General features: G+C 40.3%; 1 protein-coding gene across 2 annotated transcripts in view; it reads left to right on the top strand.

Moving 5' to 3' along the window:
• The window catches only part of LOC134796718 (echinoderm microtubule-associated protein-like 1), a 71,424-nt gene extending 49,290 nt beyond the window's left edge, over positions 1-22,134 (top strand). For both annotated transcript variants that reach the window (XM_063768907.1, XM_063768906.1), the window contains 14 exons: positions 1,563-1,634; positions 5,847-6,011; positions 11,185-11,395; positions 11,495-11,698; positions 12,270-12,456; positions 13,806-14,014; positions 17,796-17,922; positions 18,066-18,196; positions 18,300-18,421; positions 18,775-18,907; positions 20,434-20,521; positions 21,015-21,159; positions 21,318-21,399; positions 21,679-22,134. In XM_063768907.1, the coding sequence (XP_063624977.1) occupies positions 1,563-1,634; positions 5,847-6,011; positions 11,185-11,395; positions 11,495-11,698; positions 12,270-12,456; positions 13,806-14,014; positions 17,796-17,922; positions 18,066-18,196; positions 18,300-18,421; positions 18,775-18,907; positions 20,434-20,521; positions 21,015-21,159; positions 21,318-21,399; positions 21,679-21,804 (2,002 nt within the window). In that variant the 3' untranslated portion in view covers positions 21,805-22,134. The remainder of the gene's footprint in view (positions 1-1,562; positions 1,635-5,846; positions 6,012-11,184; positions 11,396-11,494; positions 11,699-12,269; positions 12,457-13,805; positions 14,015-17,795; positions 17,923-18,065; positions 18,197-18,299; positions 18,422-18,774; positions 18,908-20,433; positions 20,522-21,014; positions 21,160-21,317; positions 21,400-21,678) is intronic.
• Positions 22,135-26,973: the final 4,839 nt, after the last annotated feature.

Here is a 26,973-nt window from a genome sequence, read left to right as displayed (position 1 = left end):
CCAATTCGATAGTTGATTGATTTTAGCAAACTAATCGAAGAACGATGAATCGATATTTTTTCTACGTGCAACGCAACAGAATACTGCGTTGTATTTAGTTAAAAAAATTAGTGTTGATGTGCCAGTGATAAAAACTCAAGTCTTATAGTTATAAGGCTCAGTGCACCATCCCACTAACGCGGGGTTAAGCGGTTAAACCGTTAACCTGGTGTCTAATTGTACTGGTAACCATGGCAACTCAAGGTTTAACCGGTTAACCCCGGGTTAGTGGAATAGTGCAAGTGGGCCTAAGTAAACTAAGTGATAAAGCTCAACCTTGTATTTAATTAGTCGTGTCGGGTCAACAGAGTCGGGTTTTTTAATTAAAATGGGCCTTGCTGCCGAAATCGATTTTATAAAGGGTATACGAGCCCCGATGCACATGTTTTCGTCTAGTGAGACCATTTTTTGAGGTTCTCGCGTTTGCTCAAAAATATGTTTTTGTTTAAAAATTACTAATATTTAATGCTTATACTAATGTAATTTAATTTTAAATGGTAATACTCTGCAATAACTAAATCCAAATACAAGAAATACCGTTTGTACTGAAAGAAAAAAAAAATGGGTTTTAATTTTTTTATTGACGGGTAGGATTACAACATATGTGAAAAGGGCTATTACTAGGGAAAGCAATAGGGCTCTGCCAATGTACTGACAATTTTGTTTCGAGCCCATGCATGCAGCAGTGCTGTAGGAGAGGACAATATGATTTGGACAACGTTTTTGAAAAGTCCTTTTTTTGAGCAATAAAAGTCTCATGCAATTTTATTATACGATCAAAATAAACTACATTAAACATTACTATTATGGTTTCCATTACTGGGTCATTTTATGTTCATGTGTAAATTTTATTAAAATAAACAAAATTGTTGCGTGGTACTAGACGAAATAATTTGCATCGGGGCTCGTATGTATGTTTTTTTAGCCAATAAAGTGTTTGTAATATAGGTCTTGGTTCCTGGATCCTAATTTAAATAAATAAAAGTGACGAACCCAGAGTCTTGAGTCTTTGTCAAGGATATCAGTAGTAGATAGTGCATGTAATGCATTTAAAGAAAGCACTACAGGCTATAAACATTCTGTACAGGCGGCCTAGCCAAGGTGACAATCGCTTGCGATTCGCTATCGAATCGCTTTGCGTCTCTCTATCACTCTTCCATATTAGTGTGACAATGACAGTTGCGTTTCGATCGCTACGGAGCGTTAAGGCGCCCACTGATTAACAGTCCGCCGGACGGTATCGGCCTGTCAGTTAGAACAAAATTTTGACAGTTCCGAACAACTGACAGGCCGATACCGTCCGGCGGACTGTTAATCAGTGGGCCCCTTTAGCGATTGGCATGTTGTCTACGGGGCCAGTATTCGTACATACACTTCAAAAGTAGTAGCCATTCTTGCCTTTAAGAAAGCGTGCTTCCAAACTGTAGACAGACTTAGCTTATTTAGCTATAGGTACCTAGGTAATCTTTATTGTTTTCTTTTTAGTGTTGTCCATGTTCTAATGCTCTGTCCGTTCCCTCTAGATTTACAACTACAAAGTCGTTGTTAAACTTGTATTCTAAGTCGCCGCAGAACGGGCCGATTCTCAAACACGGGTAAGTTTGCACCAGATCTACATGGACTGGGTGTTGGTGTGTGCAAGGGTTTATTGGTGGCGGTATTTTCAAGCTTTTAGAATGTACCTAACAGTTTTAAGGTGTTGGATTTGTGTGGGTTTATTTTGGTGATTTGGTTTTGGTGGTTGGACTCAAGATAATGTCAACTCAACAGCCATCGCTGGCGAAACAGGATATGTATTCATCAGGGCATTTTGGGTGGATACAAAATACTACATTTATTCCATTGGGCTGATTCAACTGTAGTTGCCTCGTTGCTATACTGATCGAAGACTATTGCGAACAATATTACGACTAATAATAGATTCATAAGTCCTAGGTACTTTTGGTATGCTTTAGCACTAATCCGTGCTGCATCCCCTCATGTTTAGAACAGCCAACATTTTACAGAAGCCTACGAAAGGATATAGATAGATGTTAATATGAGATAAACACGACCGAGTACGTTAAGTGGCGTAAATAATCAATTTCATTTCAAGGTGGATACCGTCTCGAGTCATGGAATTAGCATGTACAAAAGAACACAATGGATCTATAGGGACCTGAAATTAGAGTACGTCCAAGATATTTTTTCACACACTTTACAGAGTTAAATTTAAATGGAGGTGCCATACGTGAAATTTACATAAGTAATAAATAGTAAGTAGCATTGGGGCTGTCCATAAATTACGTCATCGATTTTTGACCTCCCCCCCCCCCCCCCTAAAATCATCCAAAAATCATGCTTCGAATGACCCCGTTTCCTCCTACGTCATGCTACCATCATCCGATGTCCAGATCCCCCCCCCCCTAATTTGAAATGACGTAATTTATCAGAGCAGTGAGCAACTCTAAATCTTTTTGCGTTTATTTCACTGCTAATAGAGTCAGGTATGCGGTATCCTGTTTTTAACAGAAATATTTATAAAAAGTGTATTCCGTATAAACTTACACAACCCTTGATATTTCACGTAGCCGCCGCGCGTACGCCAAATGCGAAACGCGTTATTAATACGCTTGTCACGTAATATGCGACAAGTATCTCATACTGTCCCGGTTGCCCTTTTTTGGATGTATGTCCTTTACCGTACTGATAGCGATAATTACTAAATCAAGTCGTGAAGAAAACTGGAAGTTTCCAGTCATACATGTAATACCTTAATTACCTTTTAGGTACATTAAATCAGTTTTGTTAGAAAGTGACAATTATGTACGTACGATGTAGTGCATAATTATTTTCCATCGTATTTTCACGGAAACTTACGAACGTGTCTTGCTATTTCAGTCAGTCTCGGTACAAAAAGTACTAACATTGACTGAACTAGCATAACAAATACGAACGTTTCCGAGAAAATACGATGGAAAACAATTATGCACTACATCTGTATGTGGATTAGTAGGTACTAGACTTGAATAGGTATGAACCGGACAGACATTGTGGTCAACGTCATATGACCGCGACCTTAACAAATAGACGAATGCAGAAATTGTAGAATGATATCACGCCGACAATAACAAGGAAATTACTCTTGACTCACCTCGCGCTGAATGAAAAAACGTCAGATGTAAATGTCCCCAGTAGTCCCTAGCTAAGTGGATGAGGTGATCAAAATTATCACAGACCCAAGGTATCCACGCATTCTTATAGGAAATACAGGATAGGTTGACGGTCCTCCCAAGAGAGTAATCTATTTTTTTTTGTAAAACTCCAGTTGCCAGTGTCATGAGTGTCACAAAAAGACTAAGAACGAAGCGGTCTTCAAATTGGTAGCGCATGTGACAGCGCTACGCACATTTCCCGCTCGCACACCGGAGCGGCGTGCGGATCCGCATTCAATGTGAAGACCGCCTTAGAATACACGACCTACTTTACAGTTCACGGTCATCTCAACGCGAAGTTGCCGCGAATAAACGCCGGCTTATTAAGTCATATTCGCCGACATAAATACAAGATGTGCATGAAGTCAGCCTATCCTTAAAACTTCGACAACCAACTCCATTAACAAGTGATTACACTATTTATTGCACATCCATCGCTGCTTCAATTGTGAGCACACAATGAAACAACCAACAAAAGCGGCAATGTATGAGGTAGAGTTTAAATTGTACGCTATTGAAGTAAGAGGTGCGCCGTTCTGCGATTACACGTCAGTCTGTTGCCGTTTTTCTTGAACGCCGGCTGTTTGACCACAATCTGTGCTGCAACTCGTTTTGCAATTAAAAATTTAGCCGTGTCATCCGCGCGTTTTTTAATTAAAAAAATAAATTGTGTGCGCCATGGATGAAAGGTAATTTGCCTAGTTTTCATGTCATTTCTATAATAGTTTTTCTACTGTTATTTTATTACTATTACCTGCGTATTGTTTCCACTTATCTGATATAGATAATAGTTCCGTTGTAATGATCTATTATGGCCTGCTATTACACATAAAAGCTTTGTAACAAAATAATATATTTTCATTTTAGTTTGGTGCTTTAAGTTGGTAAGGACTCTGTAGCGAGCGGTACTTTTTTGGGCTCTCAGTGCATTGTTAACTCCATTTTAAGGCGAGATGTCGTTCACCCCGATGTAAGTTGCTTGGGTTTTTTGCTTCTTTGTCGAGGTTTAAAAGTGGATTTAAAAGGCATGGACATCTACATTCACTAATCAGCATGATTTCTTGGCAAATAACATAATTAAGTGTAATTACTAACATTCACTCTAACGTGTGTTTTTATTTTCCAACTGTAATTAACTGCGTGTGTATCCGAACCATGATTCAGATAATTATTTTAAGTGAGACTACACTTATAGGCTTAATTAAATATTTGAGGGTAGATGTAAAAACTATTGCGTTTGACAGTGCTTCAGTTCTGTTTTTTTCTTTAATTCAAATATTATTATCGTAAATGTTACGAATGTGAATAATCATCTTATTTAATAAATTTTACCTTAATATTATATTTCTTTAACTATATTAGATATTTTAACTATGTACATTCTTATCTGTTCAGAAATCAGAATTTAATACTTATACGTCGTATAGGTATTTTAAAATCATTTTAGCACTATATGCCTGCTACTGCTGCAATAATGAAATAGTCCAGGTTAACGGCATACTTACGGATGATGTAATACTATATTGCGCCAGGCATTACCTTGATGTTCTAATGACATTTTTTTCCGTACAGTACCTATATCCTATATAAATATTTTGTACCTATTCAAAACGTCACGACTTCATGAGTCATTGCATATTTCTGGACCGATAAGAAGAGAAGAATGCTATTTCTGAGGAAAAGCAAACCAAATATGCGCTCGATCTATTGAAGATAATACTCTCATTATGATAATGAATTGCTTAATTATTATAAACATACGAGTAAATAAAGTATTTTAGTAGGTACGGTCAAGGAATTTATTTCAGTCATTTCGTACCTTGCCACAGTGACAATAGTATGGTTCCTACTGTTCCTAGCGACTTTCATTCTTTCATTGTCACTGTGACAAGGTACGAAATAGTACGGTAATTAGTAATTACATTCTTTGGCTGTACTTTACTAGCCCGCATGACAGCGATTAATTATTCAAATTCTTCGTGTTTTTTACCGTCGTTGAATTGCAAAACTTGATGAAAGTACGTACCTAATTACTTTTCCCTAATTCTTCGAATTCACCTAATGGTAATTTAACTGGTTTTTACGGATCTTTATGACCCAGGTGCAAGGCTAATAGAACACCGCTCATATACATATGTAGGCGGGACCCAAAACCTCACAAAAAGTTATTCACATCATTAACATACTAATTGGGTTTCAAATCCTCTTCACAAAACTACCTTATAAATGCCCTAAATGGATTTTAGTTAATGTCCAAGACTAGATTTGGATGTAGTCTTTGAAGCTCACTTCTATTCCCTTCACAATAAATGTTGACTCCGTAGTTTTAACCTTTCTTATGCCTTGTCACTTAGGTACCTTACATATATGTCCTAGTCGCAGCCAATTTAGTTTCAAGGTTATCTATCACTTATTAGTTAGGTACCTAATCAGTAGCAAATTTTTGACAAGGGCATACGAAGAGTTAAACTCCTGCGCTTTACAGGGGTCTTCAAACTTTTTGACGCGAGGGCCACGGCCAGGATTCTGCGTCGCTTCCTTTTCGCGGTCTGGTGAACCCCGGCCCGCGGGCCCCAGTCAGTTCCCTGATCTACCATAACGTTATAATTCCAGCACGCATACCTGCCAGTACAACGAGGAAGATGGCTCCATGCGCATGTACCTGCGCGGGAGGCCCGTGGTGCTGTACGGACCCTCGGACCTGGACGGGTTCGACCCGGCCAAGGTCGCGCCGCCGCCGCAGAACAAGCTCAAGCTGGAGTGGATCTACGGATACAGGTGAGGCTTACACCTGCCAGTACAACGGGGAAGATGGCACCATGCGCATGTACCTGCGCGGGAGGCCCACACCTGCCAGTACTCTAATGAGGAAGATGGCACCATGCGCATGTACCTGCGCGGGAGGCCCACACCTGCCAGTACTCTAATGAGGAAGATGGCTCCATGCGCATGTACCTGCGCGGGAGGCCCACACCTGCCAATACTCTAATGAGGAAGATGGCACCATGCGCATGTACCTGCGCGGGAGGCCCACACCTGCCAGTACTGTAATGAGGAAGATGGCTCCATGCGCATGTATCTGCGCGGGAGGGTCACACCTGCCAGTACTCTAATGAGGAAGATGGCACCATGCGCATGTACCTGCGCGGGAGGCCCACACCTGCCAGTACTCTAATGAGGAAGATGGCTCCATGCGCATGTACCTGCGCGTGAGGCCCACACTTGCCAGTACTCTAATGAGGAAGATGGCTCCATGCGCATCTACCTGCGCGTGAGGCCCACACCTGCCAGTACTCTAATGAGGAAGATGGCTCCATGCGCATGTACCTGCGCGTGAGGCCCACACCTGCCAGTACTCTAATGAGGAAGATGGCTCCATGCGCATGTACCTGCGCGTGAGGCCCACACCTGCCAGTACTCTAATGAGGAAGATGGCTCCATGCGCATGTACCTGCGCGTGAGGCCCACACCTGCCAGTACTCAAATGAGGAAGATGGCTCCATGCGCATGTACCTGCGCGTGAGGCCCACACCTGCCAGTCCTCGAATGAGGAAGATGGCTCCATGCACATGTACCTGCGCGTGAGGCCCACACCTGCCAGTACTCTAATGAGGAAGATGGCTCCATGCGCATGTACCTGCGCGTGAGGCCCACACCTGCCAGTACTCTAATGAGGAAGATGGCTCCATGCGCATGTACCTGCGCGTGAGGCCCACACCTGCCATGCCAGTACTCTAATGAGGAAGATGGTTCCATGCGCATGTACCTGCGCGTGAGGTCCACACCTGCCAGTACTCTAATGAGGAAGATGGCTCCATGCGCATGTACCTGCGCGTGAGGCCCACACCTGCCAGTACTCTAATGAGGAAGATGGCTCCATGCGCATGTACCTGCGCGTGAGGCCCACACCTGCCAGTACTCTAATGAGGAAGATGGCTCCATGCGCATGTACCTGCGCGTGAGGCCCACACCTGCCAGTACTCTAATGAGGAAGATGGCTCCATGCACATGTACCTGCGCGTGAGGCCCACACCTGCTAGTACTCTAATGAGGAAGATGGCTTTTTATAAAATAAAAGTAAATCGTAGTCTGTTACTTATACACTAAACTAAATCGGTAATGAGACTCAATTGTAGAGTAGGTGAGCGTATGTATTCAGGTTTCTATTGACCGACTCCAGGGGTAATTTTACTGGGTCTTATTATTCTGATAAAAGTGGTGAACAATACCTTATAATTTAGGTAGTGGTTTATAAAATAACAGCACTTTTTCCCCATTATGTGTGACACAATATCGATTGCTGATAGTATTCAAGGTCGTCTGAATTATAAGTAGTCGCTGACCGCAACAGGCAAATTAAATATTCAGTTTTTCGACAAATTACTACCAATTACTAATTCATGTCGATAGAATGATATGTTCTGAGTTGATCTTATAGATTGGGGCTTTCACGCAGTTTCCGTTTGTACAATTCGTTTTAGTCAATTATTGCCGACGCGATATGATACTCAGCAAATAGTTTATAGTAATTAATGTAAGATTGGAAAACTCGATTACCAGAATTATTGAAATTTGTTCACACACTTTCCAGATTTTCATAAGAATTATCTACATATACGTTTATGGCGTTTCCACACTCTGTCGGTGCAAACCCAGTTAGAGTAAAAGCCTGCGCAAACCGGCGGTAGAAAGCGGAGATCATCGAAGAGGATTTTCTTCGCGCAGCGCTCACTGACGAGGGAAAATACTTGCCGGTTTGCGCAGGCCTTAAATTGTATTGTCACTGAACATTCCGCCCAGCAAAATATTCCGTTGTCTATTTACCACTCTGTTTGAAACGGTCCACTTTATCAATTGGCCACCGATTACCACCCACACGGCCTAGATTTCCTTCTAGGGATGCATTTAACCCTTTAAATAGACCAGAGAGGCATCTGCGTTTGATTACTCATGTATCTTCCTAAATTGAGTATCTACCTATTCTACAATTTTGGCGTTATTCTACAACGTTGCCTGGTAACAGTTTACACTATGAGTAGTACGTATAGCTAACTAATGTAAGGCACCTTCTTATATAAAAAAAATCATGTAAGTAAAGTGTTTCTCTTTGTATTTTGACCTTGCGCTTTTTTATTAGGATGAAAAAGTTATGCAGTAGATATATGTATTTTTAAGAAAGTATAGGTACCTATATGTATGTACATATATGTATTTAACTGTGGCCTGTAGCAAGTTTATTCGTTTTCCTTATCATTTTCTCAATCGATTGTGATAAAAATGTTCAGTAACAAAAAATATATTTTTGTTTTAATTATAATTTTTTAGTAATTAATTATTACTGGCTACATTAACTCCATTTCGTCATTATTAAACTCTGGGGTAATTATAGGTAGTGCACGGTCTGATGTGTGTTTTAATTATAAAAATGTTCTCCCTTAGGAACGACATACCAAATTACTTTTAACGAGGTAAGGTAAGGTAATAATGCCTGTAGCTAGTAGTATATCGTTAATGTGTATCTATTGGCGTACGTAAAGCAATCAAATGAACGAACTATATTTTTGTATGGTCTTTATGAAAATTTATATTTTCCTTCGGTGTAAGTACCTACGACCTATATTTTTTACATGTAGATTTGGTAAATGTTATATTTCTCTAAAAATTAAGGCGTCAACCCTACTTTAGGTAGTTACTGTTTGTACGGCACACACGAAATTAAATTAAACATAAAATAATTTATTTAAAAACACGTATTTCTTGGTTACATTCATATAAAACAAAGACTTAATGATAGTGATGGTTTACATGTGCCTGAACTAGGATTCCCTGTGTTTCAGGCGTAATTAATGAACAATAGCCGTTGTCTAGACTAGTCTGCAATTAGTAAATATAATACCAAGGTCATTTAGGTCATTACCTTAGATACGTTTACCTACAAGCCTACAGCCGAGTGGGTTAGCACGCACTTGTTCACGTATCACGCGATAAACTGATCCATATCGACGGTTATGGCTCTGACGTCTTAATACCCATTTAATATTTAAACGTTTCTGTTATTGTGGCTATACATATACATTATTTATTACGGGGAAAACAAAGCAATGTGTGAAACTATAACCCACAGACACAGTACCTGTTACATATCTGTAACTTCTCTATGGCTTAAACGAGATATTTTTTTTCTTCTGCAAAAGAAATGGACGGTTATTCTCAGTATTTTAGGCTCCCGCTGTCATTTTAGTGCTAAACCTAACAATCCTGCGATCTTTCTGAATCTGACACGCCACATAATAGTTCAGAATAATTAAACCATAAACACCACTTTTATGTTCATGTTTGCGCGAATAGGTATATTATATTTTCCACGAAAATACTTGAAAAATCGTATTATTCTGTCCTTAGTGTTTATTTCCCTACACACATGACCTTAGTGAACCGGATTTGACGCAGAAGAGCCACGTTACAAAATTCTACAATTTCACTGGATTATAGCGTCATCCAGATATACTGCAACGGCCGACATTTTTTTCAACTCTAGAATCTAAATCTACACTGAGCCAGATAAGATCGTGGCAAATTCGTAATTATCTAGCCGGAAACAATTTGGGACGCGAAACGTAAGACCGCCAGCCAAGGCCCAAGGCCGACGCATCTTCTCGGTTGAGTGGCCAACTGTGTCCGCGTCGGTCCGGCTTTACTTTGTCACCTGACGGACTGATTGACATCAAATACCTACCTACCTAGGTACGGCTCAAACACACCCATAAAACTGTGGAATGAATTGTCGCCAGCGGTATTTCCGGACCGATACGACCTTCATGAAAAGAGCGTACTCCCATCTTAAATTTCGGCAACGCACTTACAGCCCCTCTGGTGTTGCGGGTCTCCATGGGCGACGGTAATCGCTTACCATCACCGGCCGCGCCTGCTAGCGGCCGCCCGTAGAGTACCTAAGCAACTAGTCAACACCAAGTAGTATAAAGGAAATATTTTGAATCATATTGTCTACTGCACGTCTACTGAGTCAAGTTGAGGTCATACTCAATTGACGCAAAATTGTCTCCTTTATAAAATATTCCCCATCTCTGCTGCCGCCCACTTCAATTACTAATACTGTGATAATTACATGAGTTAGCACTTTTTCTTCACAATCTACATATATGTATCATGCTCAATGATGGATGTTTTTACAAGCTTTTATTTAGTTTCACCTGTCCCGTTGTCTGTCGGTCTGTAATCAAATCTTGCAAGTTAAATTTGATCCACTTCCCGGTTTCCGATTGAGCTGAAATTTTGCATGCAGGTATAAATCGGATGACAATGCAATATTATGGTACCATCGAGTTGATCTGATGATGGAGACAGGAGGTGGCCATAGGAACTCTGTGATGAAACAACGCAACCTAATTGTGTTAGGGGTTTTTAGAATTGTCTCGATGAGTATTAGTTGTCTTTCGTAAGAAAAGTACAGTCAGCGATAAAAGCTTGTACCAAAAATGAAATTTTTGCCAAAAACTTTTACTAACTACGTCATAACTTTTTTAATGCAATCACGGCTATAGGTTCTACGTACCTATCTACTTCCCAAAAATATCGGAATTGAAATCACTAGAACGGTAGTCAACCAAACAAAAAATATTTTTCATCATGTTATGTATTAGTTATACATATAATTATGATTCTTATGTTTTTATCGATTTTTGCCGCAATATATTTAGTAGGTACGTTATATTTAAAAGATGGCGTCTAACGGAACATATTCAAAATAAAGCAGTCATCGACTTTGTATGTAGGCATGTATGTCCGGAATTCCGGATCAAATCTTGCAAGAGAACTAGTACTCGATGATGGACACACAATTTCGTGTCCTGCGGGACTTTTTTATAATTTCTCGCCACTAATTTCGTAATGTGATTCCGGGTTAGTTTTAATGATTTGATTTTGCCCTCAGGGGCAAAGACTGCCGCAGCAACCTCTACCTCCTGCCGACCGGCGAGATCGTGTACTTCGTCGCGGCGGTGGTCGTTCTCTTCAACGTGGAGGAGCAGTGCCAGCGGCACTACACCGGCCACACTGACGACGTCAAGTGCCTCGCTATACACCCTAACAAGCTTATTGTGGCGAGTGGGCAGTGCGCGGGGCATGACCGAGTCGATGCTAGGGTACGTTAATGAACGGGCTTTCATTTTTTAAATTTGCCGCCTTTTTCTACTGACAAAACTAGAGTATAAGTAACTATAAACATGACTTATTTCCCGTAGCCGCACGTCCGCGTCTGGAACTCCGTCTCCTTGGCGACCCTGGCCGTGATCGGAGCGGGACAGATGGAGCGCAGCATAGCGGCGCTCTCGTTCTCGCGCGCCGACGGTGGCGCCCTCCTCGCCGCCGTGGACGAGGGCGCCGACCACACCATCTCGGTGTGGGAGTGGCAGCGGGACAAGGGGCACTGCCTCGCCGAGACCAAGGTAAATTCATTCTCTCCTCCGTGTGCGGCGACAGCGACTTTGTTAATTGTTCTTCTCCGGAATATAAAAGCCCGTCTTGAAGACGCTGTTAAACGAGGTGCAGTATAGTTGATCAGTTGAGTAGTAGGTGTACGTGTAGAAGGGCTCACGGCGAGGCTTTCTAAAATGCCTTTCACTTTACACGTTTACTTCCAAAAGTTTGTGCTCCCTGGTCAAAAAATAATGTCGCGGTCACAGAAAGGTTACTTACTTACTTACTGCTGTGGCGCAACGACCCGAAGTGGATCTTGGCCTCCGACACCAAAGACCGCCATGCTACTCTGTCCAAAGCCGTTTCTGTGCAGTCGACTGCGGTACCCAGGGCGTCCAGACGGCCTTCGGCCACTTGGTACGCCAAAAAGGTTAAGTCACTAATATAAACCACTGTGTGGAAGCGTCCATATGAGTCATATGACATAAGACCATGCTTAAACTCATCATAGACTTAGTTTTGAGAGCCCTGTGGAGTTCTAAATTGCAAGTCCAGTACTTGCATTTGCTTATGTTTTGATTGTTCCTATTTCTTCCCTAGTGCTCAGTGGACACCGTGGTGGCAGCAGAGTTCCACCCGCTGGACCGCAACCAGATCGTGACGTGCGGCAAGAACCACATCGCGTTCTGGACGCTCGACCACACCAACATGCTCTACAAGCGCATGGGCGTGTTCGAGTCCCGGGACAAGCCCAAATACGTCACGTGTCTTGGATTCAACCACAACGGTAAGTTCTCTATTTACTAGTGTTTCTGTGCGCTGTAGATCTTGCGGCCCCTAATAGTTCTGGTGTTCTAAAAAAAAAACCAAAAACTTATCGAACCTGCTCACAAATTTTCACGAGAATCGATTGAGAAATACGATTAGTAAAGAAGACAAGAATTTTTGCCATAGCTGAAACTGGGGCGCATCGCTTCTTTCTGTCAACTAAAGTTTCAATGATACATATGTAGGTCTTATTGAACGAGAAGCATCGCCGAACCCATCGATTTCCATTATCATCAATTAATTAGATACGTGTGAAGTGAATTCAACCACCATATACCTACTCGTAATAGTATTTTATACAATCGTGATATAATAGAGAGCTTTTCAGTCGAGTACCGTGTTTAGGCTTAAAAAAAAATCTTTATTTCAGACCAAAAGCGATCCATATTTTGTTAGTAACATTTTAGACTTAACACTATGTTAGTAACCTATATCTACTTAGACCTACCTATGACTAGTTCTGCCCAGTACTTAATGAGCGGGCAGTCGAGGCGCTCGTCTAATGCCCTTAGCATGCTGTTAGTGCTGCCGCGCATACGTCGTAGTAATGACGCCACTCTTTTCCGTCTAATGGCATAAAAGTCGTCCGTTCGCGCCTCGGCGAACATGCCTGACGCACTACAGTGCCTCGGCAGCTTTAACAGCATCCTAAGGATGTTATTGTATTGGACTCGCAACGTGTTGTAGGCCCTTTGTGTAAAACTTGCCCACATACCGCACGTATAAAACGTCTGACAATACGCTCTAAATAGCGTCAGCTTAACTTGCGTATTACAACGTGCGAATCTGCGGGCAAGCATGTTGCCCCTTATAGACATTGCCCTCATTTCTCTTTCTATGTCTAAATCGTCTCTTAGTTCATTAACATTAGCTTAGGCTACGAAGCTTGCTGAGTTGCCTAAGTGAGGTACGAGATTGAAAAGCTTGATTATATCACTATTGTATAAGTATAATACTTTTTCTACGAGTCAACAAAAATAATACTTTAACTAAGTAGTAGAATCATATAGCTAAACAAACCAAAAGTATACAGCTAAGATACGCGAGCAGCCGCGATACCTTCGTACTCGTACGCGCCCCGGCTGCCGCGACCCAGCGGGTTGGTCAACTACACCTTCTCGTAACTCATGAGGCCCTGGTACTTGCTCCGCGCTAAAGTCAATTTTTAGAGTTTTTTTCTCGATTTTGGCCACCTTAGCCTATGGACACTAACAAGCAACGCCAAGTGGTTTTCGTAGTCTATGGATGTTGCTATATTAAGGGTGTCACGTGCAAAAAAGCTTAAGAGACTCCATTTTTTGTACGCAGGCGACGTGCTGTCCGGCGACTCGAGCGGCAACATCATCGTGTGGGGTCGCGGCACCAACACCGTCGCGAAGCTGGTGCGCGGCGTGCACGCGGGCTCCGTGTTCTCGCTGCTCGCGCTCAAGGACGGCGCCGTCGTCAGCGGCGGCGGCAAGGACGGCCGCGTCGTCATGTTCGACCCCGAGCTCAACGCCACGGGGCATGAGAACATCGTGAGTCACACACTATAGTTCGTTTTTTTTTAGCATTAGAAATAAGGTAAACAATCTTGATGTGTCTTTTAATTGAAAAACACATTTTAAAAATAAGTTACGGCAAATATGTAACAACTAGCACTATGTAAGGGCTCGCGGAGTTTTTGTACCTGAACGTACCGGACCGCGATTTTGATCCAAGCCGAGGCTTGTTTCATGTTTGATCGAGTGGGTACATAATAACGCCGCTATAAGTGAGAGCAAGAAAGAAATATACTAACCGGACCCCGGTTGCTGTCCGGTACGCCTGTCTGTTACAGCTTTTACTTTGTCCATTAAAAACGTGTTCAGACGACAAAATCAAATTGCCAATATCATCCACACAATTATTACATCATCAATACAATTTCATAAGTGCTTATTACATCCTACACGGTCGCCCAGTACTTTTTGCAAGGAAGCTAACTGGCTTTCCGACATAATGTTGGGTCAGCGAGTCAATATCCTTGAATTTATTTTTGCGTCCACTCCACACAATTGAGCGAAAAACTATCCTGTCTGGACACCTACTGGCGGTAATCACGCTGCTCCGCACATAAACAAACACACACATTTCCGCTACACACAGCCAGCACACGGTACAGCCAGGGTTCAGCATCAGCTTTATCTTGGGTACTGCTCTTCCAAGTGCTTATCAAGACGAGTCGGATGACCAAAACAGCGTGTGCCTGTGTTGCACCTGTAGGGACATGGCGGTGACGCAATTTAGAGTCAGCATTTTCGGTGAACAGTTCGAAGGAGCATTTAGCCCAGGCAGTCGCTCAGCGCAAGGCATACAGTGCGCACATACCTACTTAATTAACTAGTGTGATATCGCGGCGCCGCCTGGTCCTTGTCCCGACCTTGTGTAAAAACCTGAGTTCCTTTAGGTACAGCCAGGGTTCAACATCAGCTTTATCTTGGGTACTACTCTCCTAAGTGCTCTTCAAGACAAGTCGGATGACCAAAACAGCGTGTGCCTATGTTGCAACAAACCTGAGTTCCACTAGTACTGCGAGGGTTCAGCATCAGCTCTATCTTGGGTACTGCTCTCCCAAGTGCTCATCATGACATGACTAGTCGGATGTCCAAAACAGCGTGTGTCTATGTTGCATCAAACCTGACCGAGTTCCACTAGGTACAGCCAGGGTTTAGCATCAGCTCTATCTTGGGTACTACTCTCCTAAGTGCTCTTCAAGATGAGTCGGATGACCAAAACAGCGTGTGCCTATGTTGCAACAAACCTGAGTTCCACTAGGAATTGCCAGGGTACAGCATCAGCTCTATCTTGGGTACTGCTCTCCCAAGTGCTCATCATGACGAGTCGGATGTCCAAAACAGCGTGTGTCTATGTTGCATCAAACCTGATTGTGTTCCACTAGGTACGGCCAAGGTTCAGCATCAGCTCTATCTTGGGTACTGCTCTTCCAAGTGCTCATCAAGACGTGTCGAGTGACTAAAACAGGGTTTGCCTGTGTTGCACCAAACCTGAGTTCCACTAGGTACAGCCAGGGTTCAGCATCAGCTCTAGCATGGGTACTACTTTCCTAAGTACTCATCAAGACGAGTTGCATGACCAAAACAGCGTGTGCCTATGTTATATAAAACCCGAGCTCCATTAGGCACTGTCAGGGTTCTCTCAGCATCAGCTGGAAACCCGAGCTCCACTAGGTACTGCCTGGGTTCGGCATCAGCTCTATCTTGGGTACTACTCTCCTAAGTGCTCATCAAGATGAGTCGGATGACCAAACCATAACGTGCCTTTGTTACACCAAACCTGAGTTCCACTAGGTACTGCCAGGGTACTGGGTCATTTTGCTGAACTGCACGCCGACGTTGCGATTGGCGTGCAGTTCCCATACAAGTTGCAGTCGGGTTGTAGTCCGTCTATATCGGCCCTAAGTCACTGAATTTTGTATTAATATGCTTATCTTTATTTATAATTTTAGCAGTTCCAAGCAATAGTAACACTAAAGGTGCCATTCATGAATTAGGTACGTAAGACAATTTTTGCCCGTTTTTGACCCCCTCCCTCCCCTATGTAAGAAATAATAATAATAGGCTGACCCCCTCCCCCTCCCACCAATATAATTTATTTTCAAAAAAATACTTTTATGAATGTTTATCTGTACCTGTACAGAGGTACTTGAGCTCGTTTAAGCTAACTCTGCACCGTGTTTGATAGCATAGAGTATGGAAGTATTATTTTAAACGTCATAATTTCATGGAAATTAAAAAAAATATCGCACCCATAAGTGAGAGCGAGAAAGAGATATCTGTTTCTCACCACGGTCGACGCACCAAGGTCGCGGTGCGGTGCGATAGTGTGTTACGGCCTTTACGTAAGAACTATGAAAACCCCCTCCCTCACCCTTGTAAGAAAAAATAAGATATATTCGACCCGCCTCCCCCCAAATCGTCTTAAGGCACCTGTACACAATGGGCCAGCGTGAGCCAGTGTGGGGGACGCATTTATGCGTTAGAGGGAGCAAGTGATATTGCCATCTCATTCTACCGCAAGGCTGCGTCCCTTGGACTGGCCGTCGCTGGCCCATTGTGTACAGGGGCATTTACGTAATAAATGAATGGCGCCAAAACTGTTTCTCGAACTGAAAATACCCGATTTAAGTTTGCTAACACAACATGACTGATCAGTTCATCAGCGTCACAAAACATACGAGTAAATTGACCTCTGCAGTGAATATACAGCAAGATTGATTGTTCTAGTAGGTATTCACAGAAACTTAATTGCTAAATTGGGAATCAAACCAAGCGAAGCGAGGTGGGTTGAATCCAAAAGTTTAACCTACTTTTGTATTCATCGTTGTTAATGGCGTAAGCGCCATCGACGTTATTGAAATTGAAAACACCACATAGGTATCGTATTGTTTTTGTTGACTACCCACAACATAAGCCTTCTTGAGCTTACTGTGGGGCTTAGTCAATTTGTATAAGAATGTCCAATATTTATTTATTTATTTACTACTAACGCCATCTGTTAGAGAAATCAATAATTAACATTAGCACGAATGTTAATTCATTATTTTGCCAACAGATGGCGCTAGTAGTAATACAAAGTGATATTACTTTATTTTATTTTTTTAGGTTTATAAAATGATATTTTTATGTTTGATAACACATCTAGACATGAATTTAAATGACTATGTTAAATCTCAAACCTAACAGTGCGATAGTTTTTCCGTAAAGTGTACCACAAGAATGCATAGTTTGTCGAATAGTGATAGGGCTCGCTTCGCTCGCCCTAATTATGAATCTAATACGATCTTTTATATTCTTCTGTTTTCATAAGTAATAGTTATTGATTTTTAAAAAGCGTTTTTCAATTAAAAGACATGTCAAGATCGCTTACCTTCTTGCAAGTTCTTTCTAATGCTAAAAAAACGAACTATAACAAACCTTTCAGAAGATACTGCAAACGTTCCTAGTCGTAATCGAAGTCATTCTTAACTCCACTTAACTTATAGCCCGGCTTCTAAGCTCAAATAACGATTTCAACCGGAAGAAAGCATGAAATTTGGCATGCGTATAGCTTACGTAAGCTATACGCTTCTATTTTAGTATAATTATTCTTTTTTGCTTACCTTATCTCTTACTCTATACTTTCTTTGAAAAAATACAAGTGGAGACAACTTATCAAGTGGGTCTCCTCCTACCCCCCTGTCCCTTCCCCTCACATTTGTGTCCCAATGTGTGTTCCAGTGTATGTTTGTAATCAGCTAACTGATGTTTTTGTCCTCAGATCGAAGGTCACTACGGCGGCGTGCGAGTACTGGCCGAGGGTCGCGGAAGCCAGCTGTTCGTGGGCACCACCAAGAACTGCATCCTGCACGGAGACCTGCAGCTGGGCTTCTCGCCTGCCGTGCTAGGTAAATCTTCATAAAAATTCAGTTTTAATGGTTGATAGCGCCCGCATGCGGAGTGCGGGAAATTCCCAAAACTCATGCCATTATGAGTTTCACTAGACATTATATCGCCTGCGTAATATTCATATTATTGTGTTATTCTGCAGGTCACGTGGACGAGTTGTGGGGGCTAGCGGCGCACCCCACTCTGCCGCAGTTCGTGACGGCCGGTTGGGATCGCCTGTTGCAATTATGGGACGGAATGAGTCACTCCACCGTGTGGAGCAAGGATATCGAGGTACATTTATTCAATTATTTATTGTGTAATCTATATGCGATTCGATCCGCACGCATCACTCGTGTGGTCTCGTATTTACAACGGCTCTTGTTCTCCCCGGCAGGAGCGCGCGCAGTGCTGCGCGTGGGCGGCGGACGGCGGCGCGGTGGCGGTGGGCTGCTTGAGCGGCAAGTGGCTCGTCTTCGACCCCGTCTCCAGGGAACTGCTGGCGGCTCATCACGACGGGTACATTAGTATATCCGTGCTTCAATCTATTTTTATAACACTTCTAAATCAAAATCGAGAAACCCCGATGCTTAACTTTTGCGCTCGGTTCCTTGAAGACATTTATAGAAGAGGTCTATTTTATAATGTCTCCCGCGTATACGTAGTTTGTTTTCATTTTATTTGAATATCGGGTAATATTTTACACAAGGTACCGAGTTACGTACACCTAGCGTATTAATAATAGTAATGCTAAAAATCTTCCTGTAAACTATTTCTCACTTTCCATTACCGTTGAAAATTACATAATATAATCGAATATCATAAATACTGGTGTACCAGAGAACTATTTTATAGTATTATTTACTGTACAGATCGGAGCCTATTCAAACGATCCAGTACTCCCCCGACAACAAATACGTGGCGCTGGGGTCGCGGGACAACTTCGTCTACATCTACCAGGTGGACGACGAGTGCCGGCGCTACACGAGAATCGGCAAGTGCTTGGTATGTATGCTTAATACAGTTAATACTAATAAATAAATACGAATACGTACTATCTTACTTGTACTAGGACTATTAACTCTCCCTGATACGACACGTTTACTTTCTCTTTCTTCTTGTAATAGGTATCTCCATTTTAATCGACTTCATTTCAAAAGGTTCTGTATTAAATTGTGTCAACTTTTGATTTTCCATTTGATGAACTCTTCTTGAATTCATCTCTTTCTGTCTTCTGTGTCTCTCTCTTTGAGGGTGTGTGAGTTAACCTTTTCCAGGCACATTCCGATTTATCGACCACATTCGCGTCAATAGAATTTCAACTTTATTCTTTATTCTTTATTCAAACACTATGTATAAGTTTACAGCTCAAGCCAAGGCACTTATACTGTTAATTAGGTACATATATGTTGTCAGTATCAGTCAGTATCATAACTTAAGCGTTCCGATTTAAGGTTCAAATTAGATTACACTTTCAGAAATTTGTCTTGTCTTCAAATGAGTCATTGAAGCTGTATTCATTGGAATATATTTGGATTTTTTAGGAAAACCACGTAGATTGGTGTGGCCTGGAAATGGGTTAATTTTATAGAGTCAAACATCGTGTACCACTTTTAGTTATGAATATTGATAAAACACTATTATGACTTCCTAGAAATTATATTGTAGAATTAACTAACTTAATATTTGTTACCTATTAGGAATTAAGTTTAATAAAGCCCTACCAACCACCCGGCCTCTAGTCCTGTATTATTTAAGTACCTACTGTAGTTATAAACTATATCATAACATTAACCAGTGTTTGAGTTTAACGAGTTATCATTTCACGCCCCAGTGCACGGAAAGAAAACGTAGAAGGGTAACAACTAACATACTGCATGATACTTTATGAGTTTATGCTATCGACGCTATGCTACCGCTGTCCCTGTCGGCTTTACATCATAATACGATCTAAAACCATCGAGATATTTAGCCAAAGGGGACTGATACTATTTTATTTTAGTACCTACCTACATACTTAGCTTAGGTAAAATTAGATAGTAGTTTATATGTCAATTATACTGTATTTGTAGTCAGTACTTGTAGATATATTATACTGCTTTTAATTAAGCCCTTTACACATTTTTGCCCATTTTTATAATCCGATACATTCATAATTTGGGCCATTATTAAATGCTTGCTTAATGCAATAAACTGCCAATACTATTAGGATTTAACTCACCATAGATGGATCAATTCAGTTTTATCAATTAGTTGTCATATAGATACATTAATATAGAATATCTACTCTTTATTGCACACCTCAGTTAAAGTTACAGTTTAAAAAAAAACCAATTGATTAAAATGCATATAGAGTCAGAGGCAGTAAGTACAACGCTATCTATTTCAGCTGTCAAATTAAACCCAACATAGACTTCACATGTTATTGATTTTGTTTTTTACGCAAGCGAAAGCCGTCTGAGCCATTGATCCATTCATGATGGTCTAGAAGTAGTTTTAGAGGAAAACATAAACATTTGTGTGTTGTGTAGGGTCACTCCAGCTACATCACGCATTTGGACTGGTCCGAAGACAGCCAATACATCAGGAGTAACTCCGGGGACTACGAACTCTTATACTGTAAGTATTAGAACTATATTAATAGGTACTGTAAACTGAAATAGATGTCATATCCCGTAGATACTAAGTAAAAAGTGACAAAGCGCTCTAGTGGCGGTGGCGGAGGCCGAATTCGAAAAGGCGTCTTCAACGTGCGCTTCTAACGCTCTGAATCTGTAAGCTGCTGCTGGGGTACGCCGCATCACTAGAAAAATTGGTACCTGACTGATCACCAATTAAATTTACCATGTATAATAGCGACTACTTAAAAACATAGAAATAAAAAATAATATAATAATTTAATTTGTACCCGCGTTTCTACGTTCTCTCTCCTTAAATAAGTTAGGTTATGTTTATTTTTTCTACGTTTTAAATTCAATCAAAATCAGATTAATCAATCATGCCAAGCGGTAACCAAGAGATACTTAGTTAAGCTTTTATATTTTTTATACAGAGACACCGAGTGCGAGGAGTACTAAATTTGAAACCGTGTTAATATTGTGATGTATCGCAGGGAACGCGACAACGTGTCGTCAGGTGCCGACGCCGACGAGCCTGCGCGACGTGACGTGGGCGACGCACACGTGCCCCATCGCCTTCCAGACGGTCGGCGTGTGGCCCGAGGCCGCCGACGGCACGGACATCAACTCCTGCACCAGGTAACGACTTGTCGGCAATAGGCGACACTCCTGCCAGACTGTCGGCGTGTGGGCTGAACTAAGATGTCCTCAGTTTTCCTTACAAAGTTACTAGCGTACACCGTACCGTACCGTTACCGTACTTATTTTCTTATTCTAACCTAACTTTGGATTTACAGGTCTCACGACAGTCGCCTCGCCGCGACTGGAGACGATTTCGGAAAAGTAAAGCTTTTCGCCTACCCCGTCACACAACCTAAGGTTAGTCTTACAATGTAGTCTAGCAAAATTTTATCCTTTGACTGTCTCGACTATTTTTCATAGCAAACTTTATCAGAATGTATTAATTAGGTTTATAATGTATGTATGTATGTAACCTTTGTCGGCTATGGCGGTCAAACATCTTCGGTCGGACATCTTGCATGACTCTAAGGCGAGGTGTATAAATGCCAGGTTGGAGTCCCGCAAGGTTGATTTGTTTTTTAATGTTTTCGATTTTAGGTTAGCCAGAAACTGACATAAGTACTCTTATTTTTTCAGTCCCTCTGTCACCAATACGGCGGGCACTCATCACACGTGACCTGCGTCCGGTTCCTGCCCGACGACTCGCGCCTCGTGTCCACCGGCGGACTCGACACCAGCGTCATGCAGTGGGTCGTAGATTAAACCTTAACTCCAAGGCATAAAACACATTTTACAACTACCACATTCGAGTACACAGACTGGACTATGCAATGGGTACTGTACTTTAAACCCTATCTTCAAGGAATAAAGCACATTTTACAGAACATGTTAGATTGTTGACTAAGCCTTCTGTCAAATGTTTAATACTTACATATTTTGCAACAATCCTTAACATGCCATTATGTGACTGTGTGGTGTTGTAATGAAAGTAGGTCGTATATAGCACCTCTTAAAGTAGATTTTTCAAAATCATTATATTTTAAGCAAATCTTAAACCATTTCATGTTTGACTGACAAACATATGATCATAAGTTTCATAATCATAATATTATTAATATTAGTAATTTTATATTATTAATAAATGATGATTATGATTATAAGTAGCATTTTAATTGTGGGCGACTCCTTAAAGACCGTTCTATCAAAATTATAGGTCTATTAAATAGAAACATGGGTATTAACCATATCAACTCGACTTATTGAGAAAGTGATATTCGCCCCAAAACATTCCAATTAAGTATGTACTATTACGTATCAAATTTATAGTAAGTAAATAAAATGATTGCTGCATGGGGATCATTAAACATATTGAAAGTGATCGGTTATGTCATTTTCTTATTGTATAACTTTACCTATTCAAATAATATTTGAAACTAAGGCCCACTGGTAAGTCTAATGTATGGAAAAATTGCTAAAAATGTTGTTTATTTATAAGTGAAACTTGCACGAAGCACTAACAAGGCCTAAGAAAAGCCTTTTTTATAATTGTGTCATTTTATAATAAGAAAATAAGGGATTTTTGTGTGCATCTAATTAAGTCGAAGTGAAATGATAATTATTGTTTGTAATAAAATGCTTGAGATTGAGAGTACCTACTTTTTAAGTATTGGATTGCTATACATTTACATGTTTATTTTCTTTTGTGCGCGGTTGTGACTAAGCAAAGAGTTATTTAATTGTTAATTATGAATAAATCAGAGTAAAAGAATAATTATGCATATTATTATAAGCTTATCCTACAAATACAAATGAAAATGTTATGATTGAATTTATTAAATCATTTTTAAAATTATAATCATTCCTATATATTTTTTTTAATTTTCATTTTTTTCCTGTTTAATTCTTTACTCTGATATATATTTACTGAAAAATCCGTCACTATACAATCTAGTTTAAGAATAGCAACACTAAATTTAGTGGTTTTACACTTGCAACACTGCGAATATTATAAACTGAAATATTTTCTGAAAAATAATTTAATTTGTTCAAATACTTCATAGTACTGCGAATATTGTTTTAATAATTATGTATGTGATTGAGCTTGTAAGCTAATTTAATTGTAAGCATAATATTATTTTTGTGGCACGTTTTAAATTTTAATCAATTACTGTAACAATTATTAATTATTTAAGCCATAAAGTTCAAGTTTTACAAATTAGGCATAATAATTATTTTTATTTTAATAATGGATGTTGCAACGTGGTTTATGGAAATTCAGAAGTACCTAAGTTTAGTTTTAGCAAAGGTTTTAGAAAGTACAAATATGTTTGGCTGTATTTTTATGGAAAGCAAAACAGTATTATATTTAATACAGCAAGCCTTGATTAAGGGCGAGCCTTCAAATATGTATATACCTACGCCTACAAGCGTATATATATGTTAGCGTTAGATTTGCTTACATTCTCATGTTTAAAGAAGCTGTGACAAGTAAAATGATTGACGACTAGAGTCTGGCTAATGAAAGTTGAATCCTTGTAATCAAAGAGCCGCCTCCTACAGATTTTTTTTTCTCAAAAATGGACGGCAAAGTCGACTTTGCCGTTTAAAAAATAGGTTGCGAAGCGCGTAGTTTATGGTCAGTCAAAAATTAAAAAGTTAAAAACATTGCAGTCTCGATTTTGGGACTGCAATGTTGCATACAAATTCCATTATTTGTCGAGTTCCAAACTTTTTAAAAGTTGAAATGGCCATATCAAATGAAGGCACAGGCCCATTAAACAGCCAAACAGATGATTAGTACCGCGACTATTTAGCTGTCTCAAATAGGTTGGCGTATTTTCGGCAGAAAAATACACTTTTATTTTTTTATTAAAAAAATAAAAAGGCGGCAAAGCTAATTTTTTCAATTGTTTCTACTTTTTTCTGTGAAAATATATACGTAAGGAAGTTGCTTTTGTAAAATATTTCTATGATATTTATATTTCTTGCACCATTTTTGAGAAAAGCACTATATATGACTCGGCTGGAAGGCTACTTGCTGGCTTCGGATTCAATTAAACGGACTCCCAAGGTCGTCCGTTTAAAACGAATCCTCAGCCTGCAAGTAGCTACTTCCGAGCCTCGACAATAATGTACTATTAAATTGCCGCGTTTTTTCAGGTTCACTTTCATTAGCCAGACTTCAGTCTGGAATCGCAACATTAAACAACGAGGACGTACGCGTATTTGTTTTATAATAACATTCAATAGTAAAGTTTGTTACAATGTAATAAAAGGAAAATGTATAGCTACTTTAACCTTTTGTCCTTTGTCGGCTATGGCCGACTGTGGCGTTCAGAGTTAACAGTCTTATAATTAACTTGTCTCTGACGCAAGAAAAGAACAAACACGAATTTACAAGAACCACGTTGGCACTACAAATCGTATTAGTTAAAGTGTCGAAAGCATTCCTTTTGGTGAAAATGGAACGGTTTAAAACCTAGTCACCGTAGTTTTCATTTAGTTCTCATCGTAGGTAAGCACTAATTTAGGTCTGTAAATAGCGGAGACGTACGTCTTTTTGAATGTGCCTCTATTAAAAATGTTTTATCGAATCGTTGTTTCATTTTATTCCCGTTATAGTTTATAAATAAATATTTGGGGGACATCTTACACAGATCAATCTAACCCCAAACTAAGCAAATCTTGTACTATGAGTGATAGGCGACGATATACATACTTATATAGATAAATACATACTTATATACATAGAAAACAATCATGACTCAGGAACATATATTTGTGTTCATCACACAAATAAATACCCTTACCGGGATTCGAACCCAGGACCAGCGGCTTCGCAGGCAGGTAGGGTTGCCAGATGGTCGGGATTTGGCGGGATTCTCCCGATTTTTAGGATGTGTTCCCGATTCCCGACAAAGTGAAAACTGTCCCGAAAAACAGCTTCACGTTATAAACCAATAATTTAAAGTTCCGAACTGTCGTCGAGCGAGCGAGTGACCCACGACGAGCGTAGTCCCAATAATGTAAAATATATATATACAATTACTTTAATTTGAATGGTTTTTTTTCCCGACAAGTCCCAATATCCCGAAAAATTGATATTTTTTCCCGATAATAGCGCCTTTCGATCTGGCAACCCTACAGGCAGGGTCACTACCCACTAGGCCAGACCGGTCGTCGTTATTAATGGGACTACTTATTTAATTACAAAATTATGATCAAGGATCAAGATAAAACTTTTTGTTTAACATACGAGTATTTACATACTCCGAGTATTTACATACTCGTACACATTCAGTCTAAATATCTACAGGCTTGCTCGAGTCCTAATAATAACGACATCTCTGGCTATCTACAATAATCTTGTAGAAGACCCCCAGCTAAATACCATTGCTACTTTGTTATTGGAGCCGCCATTAACAGGCGTTCCCCTCTGTCGAAAATAGGCGGCCAATGGTCAACCATATGTATGGACTGACGTTTATCTGACATGACGTACCTATACATTTGATGTGCCCCTCCCCCGCAAAAAACGGCAGACTATTTTGTACCGAAAATTTTAGACATGGCGTCTCCATTGGTTATATCCTCTAAGGTTACCAACGAATTAGAATAACTATACAAGTCTGACTAGAGCTCAAAAAGGTTTTCCTAGGATAGCCGTGCCGTCATATAGCGGCCGTCTCCATACTTAATAATGCGGCTAAATATGGATGTCGTAGTATTTGTATGGAGACGGCCGCTATATGACGGCACCGCTATCCTAGGAAACTAGAGCATAAGTTGGCATAAGGGAATGATGCCGAGCGACTCAACTGTACCACATGTACCTACTGCGCGCATGTTGACAACAGGGACCGAATACCGGTATATTTTTCATACAAATTAACCGGTATTCAATTTCGGTATCTTGGTTGCTTATGTATATTTTTGCACTTAATTTAGCTAATCTGATCAATCATTATCCTTACCTAAGTACTATTCTATAATGTCAAAGAAATAATGTAAAAGCTATGAGATATTTTGATTTTTAGTTATACCGGTAATGGTCCCTGGTTGACAACGACAAATATTGTAATGCCGCGCAAGAGGTTTGACACGGCTTTTTCTTAAAAACGGGAAATGTGTATAACTAGGTATTTTATAAAGATCGTAGCAAAATATAAGTGCACTGTACCTACAGTAAGTAACTGTGTTGTTTCTGATGGCACAGCTTATAGTGGAAAGTAAGGCCATGGCCCCAATGATGCACTGTGTTGGCTGCAAGGAATTATTGATTGTGGAAGGGTTTTATTTATTAAGGGGCTACCCGAGGTTTTCATCGATTTTTGACAAGTTTTGAATCGTATCTCCTTTTTTTGCGCTACAGATAGAATTATAAGACAAACGGTTATCGGTTTTTCAATCTTTTATGTCCGGTTTTGTCCACCGGATTTTGAAAGAAATGAATACTTATTTTTTTATGAATATTTTAAACATTGTCTAAAAAAACACTTTTGTTCGTATCTAGTTTGCAGTGAAGGATCTTACAATGTACGAAATCTACATATTTGGGTTCGTCTTTGACGTCTCCAAAAAGTTGTCCAGGGTTTTAATTTTAAACTAATTAACACAAAAGTTATGGCCTGAAAACCAGTTTTTTAGTCTATAATTAGATGCCAACTATCTCGAACTGAAGTAAATATGGGATACTATATTGCTTAAAGCCGTAGCTATTAATATAATAAGCTACAAAAAACATTAGAAAACTAAGGGATACAGATCGAAGGTCATTGGCGTGGGGTAGCCCCTTAAGATAATATTAGCCATGATTGGACGCGGTAGATGGCGTTAAAATCGTGTTAGCATAAACTCAAGTCTAAGACTCTTATAAAGTCTAAGTCTGATTATGAGATATTGATAAACTACAAAACAATGATCAACAATTAA

The sequence above is a fragment of the Cydia splendana genome, chromosome 14, assembly GCF_910591565.1.
Source record: "Cydia splendana chromosome 14, ilCydSple1.2, whole genome shotgun sequence".
NCBI classification, from domain to species: domain Eukaryota; kingdom Metazoa; phylum Arthropoda; class Insecta; order Lepidoptera; family Tortricidae; genus Cydia; species Cydia splendana.
This window is presented reverse-complemented; position numbering and strand designations above follow the sequence as displayed.